The sequence below is a fragment of the Hydra vulgaris genome, chromosome 07, assembly GCF_038396675.1.
Source record: "Hydra vulgaris chromosome 07, alternate assembly HydraT2T_AEP".
Taxonomy (NCBI): Eukaryota; Metazoa; Cnidaria; class Hydrozoa; order Anthoathecata; family Hydridae; genus Hydra; species Hydra vulgaris.
Window position 1 is genome coordinate 29,789,101 of NC_088926.1, and position 11,463 is coordinate 29,800,563.

The window sequence follows — 11,463 nt, forward strand, 5'->3', positions numbered from 1 at the left end:
AAAATCAGTTATATCAGCCGCCATCCACAGGACCGAGGCTATTGTAAAGAAGCCTATTGTAAGATAGCCTATCGTAAAGAAAACCATATTAAAATAATTTTTTTTTTTTTTTTTTTAATTTATTTATTTCGCCGTTTAAAAACTTTTACAATTTACAAGGTTTATAAATAAATAAAAAAACCGGCGGGGCAAGTAGAAGACGTTATTTTGTCTTATCACCAAGCCCCAATCGTATTTACAATAGCCGGATAATATATTTATACTTTACAAACTATTTATTAAAAATTATAAATGTAAAAATAAATAACAATTAGTTTAAGAAATACTTCAAGAACAATATTCATGTTAAGAGTAATAATCAACTAAACAAGGAAAACTGAAAGAAAAGTAAAAAAGAAAAAGAAAAAAAATAAATTAATTAATTAAAGAGCACATATTTTCAAGAGCCACACTATATACGTATATTATACAAAGTATTTGTTGAAGAATATGAAAATAAAATTTATAAGAATTTGTAATAAAGTAATATTTAAATAAAGAACAAAAAGTTCAAAATAAAAGAGTACTTAATTTAAAAAAACCGTTTTAAGTGTGTATATTTTTTAACCAATTTAATTAAAAGTAAAATAAATAACAACTCATTAATAGTTAAGAGGAAACACCATAACTGAAATAATGAAAAAACAAACAAAAATTGTTAAACTCTGAGACATATTTTATATCATTGAATTTTAGTTTAAAAGAGGCATTTAAAATCGGATATATTAAAATCCAAAAGTAATAACACCTGTTTCGATTCTTTTTTAAACTGATGTATACTAACTTTTTTCGTATTTGCAATATTAGGAAACTTTTTCCACAAATAGGGTCCACGAAATTGAATTGAATTTGTAGTTTGTTTTGAATTATATTTAGGGACAATGTAGTTATTATTTGAAAATTTTGTCGGATATGTATGCTCTACTTTTTCAAAATAGGACTGAAATATTTTAGGATATAGTCCCATTTTTGTTTTATACATAAACATTAAAACTTGATGTAAGTTTATTTTATAAACATTTAATGCGCCCATTTTACGCAGAATTAAAAACAGTTATTACCGAAATTGACTATAATTAAACATATTTAAAAATTTACGTGATTCCATATTAGCAGAAAATTATAGAAAAGTAAGTTAGTAAAAATTAAAATAGAACAAAATAGAAACCGGATTTTTAAAAACTACTTAAGCCAGAGCATTTTGACAATGGTGCTCAGTTTTGAAACCAAAATCTTTTAATCAAAAGCCAAATCATTTAACTAATCTCATTCAAAAAGGAAAATAGTTAATAACACTAAAGAAAAAAATTAAAAAAAAAAAATTAATATGAGGTATAAAAATTGTACTGTAGAAAATATCAAATGTTATCTTTGCTTTTAGTGAATGATTAAAAGCATTTAGTGAAACTACCTGTAATCATTTTTAACGATAGACACCAACGGGAAGGTAAGCCAAGCTGTCTATCAACACAAACCATTACAACAATAACATCACAACAATTACGCAAAGCATTAGCAAATAGCTTAAGATGTTCGTAAAATCACATTACAATAAATATTACCAGACATATTTTCTATATACATATAACTAAAAAAGGCCAGAAAACAGACATTAAATATATAACAGTAAGGGATTGTCCATAATTTATGCAAAGCAAAATATATTTAAAAAACAGAAGTAAGAGATATTAGGCTCTTTTTTTTTAAATTTAAGTTTATGCCAAAAATTAGATAATGTTTTTGATAAAAAAAAAATTTATTCTAATTGTCAGATTAGTATTTTTTAATTTTTTTAATGTTATTTTATTAATCTAATTTAAAGTGCCCATATTACCAAGTGGTGTGGGTAATATGAGCACTTTTGCTACTTTTATAAAACCTTTGTGTTTTTAATAAAAAATTTCGGGTGTACAAATAAGTGAATCATGAATAGAGATCCCTAAAAATTGATTATTCGCAAAAACTTTGGATGCAGCATAATTATATATGAAAATATTCCAATTTCCGCCTAAGATGCTCATCATAAGCTACCTTACACTTACAGTAGAAGAGCAAAAGTTATTTACAAAAAATAAAATTTATATATGTATTTATGTATATATATATATATATATATATATAAATATATATATATATATATATTTATATGTAGTTATGTATATATATATGTAGTTATGTATGTATATATATATATATATATACATATATATATATATATATATATATATATATATATATATATATATATATATATATATATATATATATATATATATATATATATATATATACATACATACATATATAAATTTTATTTTTTGTAAATAACTTTTGCTCTTCTACAGTAAGTGTAAGGTAGCTTATGATGAGCATCTTAGGTGGAAATTGGAACATTTTTATATATAATTATGCTGCATATATATATATATACATATATATATATATATATATATATATATATATATATATATATATATATATATATATATAAATATATATATATATATATATATATATATATATATATATATATATATATATATATATATATATATATATATATATATATATATATATATATATATATATATATATATATATATATATAGACACACACACATACACACTGTACACAAAAGAAAAAGTTTTTAAAAAACAAGCATATACATATGTACACAAAAACTTTCATGTCTATAAATAATATTTTTTCAATTGTAGACATGAAAGTTTTCAATTATCCCGCCGGACCTTCGACCCCTGTATGAGGGGTGTTGACCTCCCCATCTAAATGATGGGTGGTCAGTCCCCCCATACTGAACCCACCTCTGAAATGACCGATGGGTCAAAGGTCCGGGCTTCTTTTTCCGAAAGACTTTATAATCTTCATACGTAAGTTCTAAAAATAAAAATAAAAATTGATATATTTTTTTAAACTGAATTTTAAAATTTTAATTTTAAATGATGGAGCAAAATTATAATTTATTACTTATAATCAAAATAAAAATGTATTACTTATAATCAAGCAAATATTATAGCAATTGAGAACTTATAATTACCGTTTGGTGTTTTATCTAAAACAAACATAGACTTAAATTTTCTTCTTGCTTGCTAAAAGATAAATAAAAACACGTACATAAGACATTTTAAATGAAATTTTACCTTTTCCATTTGAAAATTCATCTAGATTGAAAAAAATTGTAAATATATGAACATTTGAATTTTTTTTATATAAGTACATGTATATAAGTACATAACATATGTACATTTACATAAGAAAAATAAAAAAAAATAAAAAAAGACTTTTTCAAAATACTAATAGTTTATACTAAATTACAAACTAAATTAAGAACAGTATGCCCAACTTAACAACTCGCCTTTGAAGGAGAACTAAAAAAAAAAAAAAAGAAACAAAATAAAACTTAAAAAAGAAACTTAACCAACAATATAAAAATATATATTAGTATAAACACTCATCTAATTTTTTCTTACTTCTACACAGTGTTTCACCATCAGCAGGTTCATCAGGAAGAATTTTTCCTGATGAACCTACTGATGGTGAAACACTGTGTTTAAGAAAGAAAAAATTAGATAAGTGTTTTTACCAATTTGTTGCCCTGTTCTTTAGGAACATTGACACACTAACATAATTTATATATACAATATATTCTTGCTTACCAAGCTGTTGCTTCAGATCTAAAATAGAAAAAACATTTTTAATTTAATTTAAAAAAATAAGTGAAAAAGAAAATTTATACAATAAAATCAAACTTAGTTATTACTCAGGGCCGGTTTAACCACTAGGCGAACTAGGCGGCCGCCTAGGGCGGCAAGTTTTCTAGGGCGGCACTAAAACTAGCTACGTAAAAAATAAATATATTAAAAACATTGCTAAAATCTTTCTCAAATCGCTTTGAATTGAATTTAGGAGATTTGAAATAGTACTCTTTTAATTCGCGTCAAATAAAACAAAATAATCAACTTTGATACTTTTGTTCCATTTGACGCGGTTTCCTTTTTCTTTTAATACTTTTTTTATGCAGAATGAAATTTTGGAGCAATTAATACAATGCAAAGTTTTCATTTCTCATTTATTTTAACACGTTTAACTTTATGGAGAAAATTGTTTTTGCTTGCGTCTTAATTCAGAAATAGTAAGAAATTAATTTTAATTAAATATTCGGTGATAGCAATTACGAAGTAGTATAGTAACAAATTAACTGATTTATATTGTGTTTTTATACTAAGAGAGTTTTATTTATTATATTTATGGAGCTTTAAAAATTTTTAAATGTATCTTTAAAACTTTTATAAGGAAGTTTAAATAATATTTTAATTTAAGGATATTAAAAATGCCCGAGGTGTTCATTTTTGTTATTTTTAGCAGTTTCCTTTGTTATTTCAATCCACGATGGCAGAAAGAAAAAAATAGTCCGGTGCGCAATATCGTAAACGACGAGCTGCAAATTAAGGGTTTAAAACAAAACAGGCTGGTTCTTTGTTAAAGTATTTATGTTCACCGCAGAGAAATGAAAATGTCACAGATGAGTTAAAAAATCAAGTTGAAGCAGACAGAGAAGCCGATGAGATAACAGTATAAGAAGAGTTTGAATTACATAATGTAATACACGTAGCACACAAAGAATCTGAAGTGCATAAAATTGATAAATTCTCTGGTCTGTATGCTAACTATAGCAATCCGGCTACTTGATGAGATGCGACAACTTTTGATAGAACATGGACCAAAACAAGTCGATCAGTTTGACTTTCCTAAAGACAGTATGCAAAGAAAATTTTCAAAAAGCCATTACAACCGCCGGCTTGTCAATGGAGATGAAGTTCGCAGGCATTGGCTGCAGTATTCTGTAAGTAACGACTCTGTGTATTGTTTCTGCTGCAAACTGTTTACCATTACCACAACAACTGCATCATCTCTTTCTTCGAATGGTTCACATGATTGGAAAAATATGTCCGCAATTCTGTCAGGGCATGAGAAAAGCAGTGAACATCTAGCGAATTTTCAGTCATGGAAAGAGTTTGAGCTGCGACTGCGAAACAATAATACAATTGATGCCGAACATTTGCGTCTTGTTAAAAAAGAAGAACAGTATTGGCATCAAATCTTGAAACGGCTAATAGCTTTAGTTAGAGTTCTTGGTATGCAAAATCTTGTTTTTCGTGGAACACATGAGAAACTGAACACTGCTGATAACGGAAACTTTTTGAAATTTGTGGAATTTTTAGCTTTGTTTGACCCACTTATGGATGTGCATCTTCGAAAGATTAAAGACAATGAAACACATGTACATTACCTAGGCAAAGACATACAAAATGAATTGATTCACCTATTATCCAATGCAATCAAACAAAAAATTCTTAAATCTGCTTGTGATGCTAAGTACTTTTCAATAATTATAGATTGCACACCTGATGCAGGTCATGTTGAACAAATAACTATGATCATTCGCTTTTTGGATGTGATTTCAAATCCAAAAGATGGCGTTGCAGCAACAGCATATATAAAGGAACATTTCTTAGATTTTGTGCCTCTAAAGGAGACAACTGGTGCTGGTATGGCTGAAACTATCATTAAGCAGTTAGGCGAGATGTCTTTATCTATTGAAAACTTACGCGGTCAAGGATATGACAATGGCAGAAATATGAGGGGAAAAATAAGGGTGTCCAACGAAGAATTTTAGATGTCAATCCCCGAGCATTGTTTATTCCTTGCTGTGCCCATACATTGAATTTGGCTGTTAACGATGCTGTTAAATGCTGCTTAGAAGCAACAGCCTACTTTGATCTGGTACAACATGTATATGTATTCTTTTCTGCATCAACTCGTCGCTGGGAAGTTTTAACACGATATGTTTTTAATCTCACTGTTAAACCACTGAGTGAAACAAGGTGGAAAAGCCGAATCGATGCTTTAAAACCTCTCCGTTATCAACTTGGTGATATCTACGATGCTCTTGCAGAGTTTGCAAACGACACTAATTTAACAGGAGCATCTGGTAATTCAACACGGGTAGATGCACGGTTTATTGCAAACGCTATTTTTAGTTTTAAGTTTGTCGTTTCTCTGGTTGTGTGGTACGACGTGTTGTTTGAGATTAATATGACTAGTAAGCAACTTCAGGCAAAAGATTTAGATATGCATGGCGCCATAAATTATCTTAAAAAAACAAAGAAGTTTCTTGTAAATTGCAGAAATGAAATGGAGTTTAAGAAAATACTAGTAGATGCAGTTGAAATTGCAGTCAGTTTAGAAATACCTGCACTTTTTGAACCCGAACCAACCCGTATCAGAAGAAAGAATAAACAGTTTACGTATGAAGGAGATGACGAACCTATTCAATATCCAAAAGAAAATTTCAAAATAAACTTTTACTTTGCTATTCTTGACACAGCAATACAATCGGTTGAAGAAAGATTTACTCATATACAAAAAATAAGTTCGTTGTTTGGTTTTCTCTACGATGTTCACAGTTTACAGGGTGTAACTAGCAAAGAAGTTATGGAACATTGCTTGAATCTTGAGAAAGCTTTGCAACATGCAGACTCCAAAGATATCGATGCAGCTGATCTATGTAGTGAACTGAAATCAATTTCAAGACGAGTTGAAAGATGTACATTGCCACTAGAATTACTGAATTTTATATTAAAAAATAATCTAGCAGATTGTGTCCCCAACACTGTTATAGCTTTAAGAATCCTCTTGACTTTTCCAGTTTCCGTGGCTAGCGGTGAGCGAAGCTTCTCAAAACTCAAATTGATAAAAACATTTTTGAGAACGTCTATGCAGCAAGAAAGACTTGCTGGATTAGCTACTCTGTCAATTGAACATGAAATTGCTAGAAACATTAACCTGATGGAACTCGTTTCTACATTTGCAAAAACAAAAGCGCGAAAAGGGAAGTTTTGAAATTATTTATTTATATATTATAAAGTTACACGAATATACGCCTCTTTATGATTATGCATGCATGTATTCTTCCGAATGTAAATACAAAATGTTATAACAAGACATAATCATTTCTTTGTGAAGGTTGGGGAGGGGGAAGGGGCGCATTGTGTCAAATTTGCCTAGGGCGCCAAATACTCTTGCGCCGGCCCTGTTATTACTTCATTGCTATCTAAAAAAATTAGGACGCTATTATAATGTTTTGAAAGTGTTTTACCCATGTGAAAAACTACCAAAAGGAAATTATATAGTTACCGGATAATGAGGTCGATGAAGCTAAATGAAAATGATATTTATTGCTTGTTTTTTTATTAAATAAAAAAACAAGCAATAAACAAAAACAGAAAAGTAACAAACCCCAAAACGACAAAAATTATTAAAGTACATTATATAAACATAGAACCAATGTAGTGATAGTGGATTTAATCCAAAAATGGAAAGAACCTTTAGAAAAAAGCTTACTGCTTTTAAATCTACAAAAATTTCCAACTTTCATTTTTTTATCTACATTTATCTGTAATAAAATATGAATAAATGAGTTACCATTATTTAAGTTGATCCAGAAGCAACTAAAATAAATTATCAAATAAAAAGTTTATTTATATAATCTTGACGATAATGTTGAATTAAACAATATTTATTGCTTGAAAAGTTAAGTAACAAATGTAATTCAAGTATATTAAAATAAATGTACTAAGTTACCTGTTGTGGCTGGTGCAACTGAAGTTATAACTAAATAAAAAAATATTAAATAAAAAAGCTATTTTATTTATCTTATCAATTTTATCCTGATGATTATGTTTAAATAAACAATATTTATTGATTCTTTTTAAAATAAAATAAAAGACATTACTATTTGCTGATGCACCAGCTGCTGATGCACCAACTGATGATGCTACCACACCTAAATGACAAAATTTATTAAAATATATAAAACATATTCAATGATTTTAAAGAATATTCAAAAGAAGCTTTTAAATCTACAACATCTTAGTCCTTACTGAGTTCTATCTGTCTGTCTAAAATAAATATTGCGATAAAATTATATACAATAAAATTGCTAATGCTACATTCGTACTCAAATAAAATCCAAATGATAAAACTTAATTAAGTCGCTGTCAGCTTGCCTGTCTAAAAAAAAACTTTATTCTCATTAATCCTAATCTATAATCTATCAACAAACTTACTAATATAAACTATAAATAAACTACAATATACTATATAAACTAATATAAACTATAAATAAACTAATATTACTAATATAATGTTACTAATATAAACAATAAATAAACTACTATACACTATATACTTACTAAAAAGGCCTTCAGCTCCTTCTAACTGCTTTAAAAAATGAAACAATACTTGCTTAAAATGATCTAAAAAGACTGAAGACAAAACTGAAACACTTTACTAAAAAAGAAACATTGTACTAAAAAAAACAATTTTACCAGTCATTTTAGTTTTAACTTCTAAAAAAAAAACAGAAAATTAAAAACAACGAACAACAAACAAATTTTAGTTTTTAAACAATGAACAACATCAATTCCACTTGAAACTAAAAACTTATCAGCTCTAATCGGCTGGAAGATCTTGCTTGAAAGACCGCGTGGAGTAAAGAAACGCTTTTAGAAAATCCAAGAAAGTTCTTTATATAAAAAGAAAGTGAAACGACACTAACACTATTAAATTACAGTATTCATATTTAGATGATTAGATAAATTACAGTATTCATATTTAGATAGTACTAAAAAAAGTATTTTACCAGACATTTCATTTCTAACTTCTTCTAAAAAATGAAAACAGGCTATAAAAATTAGAAAAATAAAATCAACCAACAACAAACAAACGATTATTTAAATTTTTTATATGCGCGGTATTATTTTTTTTTATGCGCGGTTATATTTTCCGCATAGAAAAAATATAACCGCGCATAAAACAATTCTAGAAACTACTTAAAAACTAAGAAATAGTGTATTTTACAGAGAACAGAACCGTTAGTAACAATACGAACAATAGGCGAAACTATGCGTAACTATGCGCAAAATCGATTAGATAGGAGGCGTGAACTTCCAATTAAACGCTCATCCACGGTGCTCTGTGATCAGACCGTAAAGACTTCTTGGGGCACCTAAATAAAAAATAAAAAGATGTGTTTCATGTATTATTAATTGACTTGTTAAAAATAAATACACAACATTGGAACTTATTGAAAGATAATTATTTGGTTTTATTTAGCTTAAAATGTTAAATAAAAACAGATAAACGTACATTTGGCAACTTTTTGCACAGTAATTTCAGGGCTAGTTTCTCTAATAGTGCAAAGAATTGTGATGTGTTGCACGTTTCGTTCTAAAATTGATATTAAAAAACAAATGCAAAAGATTGCACACTCCAATCTTTTATATAGACTTACAATGAAGTATTTAGTTAGAAATATTAGATATAAAACCAATTTTGAAAAGTTATTATAAAGTTTACATACATGAGCTAAATTTAAAAAAACAACCTGATTCTTGAAGTTTAGAACGTGAAGTCTTTAAATCACTTATGCATGCATCTTACATCTCTTTAGTTCTTTAGCCAAGATTTAGGTTGCCAATATTTAAATTTGCCATTCATTATAAGATGAAATAATTATTTATTTTTTTTTACGTACAGTTGCATTCCTAATTTTTTTATAATCTATGGTTTTTACTTCTGAATGAAGTCTTCCGTTTAACCTAAAGAAAAAATCATTACTCAATATTATGTATACAAAGATATTTCTACTAGACACTCTACTTGTTTAAATAATGTAGAGCAAATGCTAGCTAGAGTAGAAATAATGTAGATGTAGCTTTATTGATTCATTAAAAGATTTATTTATGAATTGTTTCGAACCTAAACATATTTTGTTTTAGGTTATGATCATTTCATTGTAACTGTACTTGTATCTTTGTTACTCAAAATTGAGAATGGTTGTTTAACTTTTTCAGTTTATTTAAAAAAACATTTTACATACGTAAAAAAATTATTTGTAAACAAAATACATATATATACATATATATATATATATATATATATATATATATATATATATATATATATATATATATATATATATATATATATATATATATATATATACATATATATATATATATATATATATATATATATATATATATATATACATATATATATATATATATATATATATATATATATATATATATATATATATATATATATATATGTATATATAAATGTATATATATATATATATATATATATGTATATATAAATATATATATATATATATATATATATATATATATATATATATATATATATATATATATATATATATATATATATATATATATGTATACATATATGTATATATATATGTGTGTGTGTGTGTGTGTGTGTGTGTATTCATATTTTTGTATATTCATATATATTATCGGGGTTGTCTTGCGAGGAATTTGTAAATGATATTTTTTGATAAGCCTTTGCCTTTCATAGGGCAGTCAAGTTTTTGCTTGCAGTTACAATTTTCAGTATTTTTTTCTTTGAAAAATTCATTTTTATTAATCAATGCAAAATTGTGGCCTTTTATAATTCTTTCAATATTTTTTGTACATCTATAGCTTACTTTAATAGTGTTTCTGTTAAAAATTTTGTGCAATAGACTATATTTGATAACTTTTTCAAGAACATTTTGCAATGCATTGTGGGATCACCTGGGGAATAACAAAGTATAAAAATCAAACTTTGCATTACAACTATAAATAGCTTATGTTTAATGCTGCTTTTAATAATTTAAACTTTTAAAATTTATTAATGGATTTAAAGACAGAGTGTTTTGAAGATGACTGCGGAAATTTAGTAAAGGTTTTAATGAATGAATTTTCTGCGAAAGGTTTAAAACTTGATAACAATGTAAATTTTTCTAAATGGAAGCTCAGTGACCTTCGATATTTTTTTAAATTGTCGAAGAACTATCATGGTTTTAGTAATTTAAATAAAAAAAAAATATTAGAAAAAGTTATTTACGTTTGGAATAACATAGTGTCGAGTTGTAATCTCTCTTTAAATATTGATTTTGCAGGTAATAGTAATTTTCCAACACCAAAAGTTTGAAGAATGTAGTAATAATAGTAATTTAATGTAGTAATAATAGTAATTTTCCAACACCAAAAGTTTGAAAAATGGACTATATTAAAGCTTCAAGAGTATTTAAGTGATCATGGTATCAATAGGAATGGTAACAAGCAAACTCTTGTGAACCACGCCTTAGCTGTATTTAATATGAATTTTCCTTTCACTTTTACTGATGCTACAGTTGAACTTAATAAAATTCAACAAGATGTTTTAGAAAAACTTTTTATTGAAAAAGTGCAAATACCTCATCCTATAAATAAAAAAAAATGGTTGGACTGAAGCACCTGCAAATTTTCCAGAAATATTATTTCAACAAA

At 26.6% G+C, this 11,463-nt stretch overlaps 2 protein-coding genes across 2 annotated transcripts; both read left to right on the top strand.

Moving 5' to 3' along the window:
• Nucleotides 1-4,751: 4,751 nt before the first annotated feature.
• On the top strand, nucleotides 4,752-5,735 carry LOC136082678 (zinc finger MYM-type protein 1-like). The gene has a single exon (XM_065802096.1). The coding sequence runs from the start codon at nucleotides 4,752-4,754 to the stop codon at nucleotides 5,733-5,735; it is 984 nt and encodes a 327-aa protein (XP_065658168.1).
• A 419-nt stretch (nucleotides 5,736-6,154) lies between these two features.
• On the top strand, nucleotides 6,155-6,961 carry LOC136082679 (zinc finger MYM-type protein 1-like). The gene has a single exon (XM_065802097.1). The coding sequence runs from the start codon at nucleotides 6,155-6,157 to the stop codon at nucleotides 6,959-6,961; it is 807 nt and encodes a 268-aa protein (XP_065658169.1).
• The last annotated feature ends 4,502 nt before the right edge of the window (nucleotides 6,962-11,463 follow it).

What these genes read in the sequence shown, in the direction of transcription:
- LOC136082678 (XM_065802096.1), top strand. Translation starts at nt 4,752, where the DNA reads ATGCGACAACTTTTGATAGAACATGGACCAAAACAAGTCGATCAGTTT.
- LOC136082679 (XM_065802097.1), top strand. Translation starts at nt 6,155, where the DNA reads ATGACTAGTAAGCAACTTCAGGCAAAAGATTTAGATATGCATGGCGCC.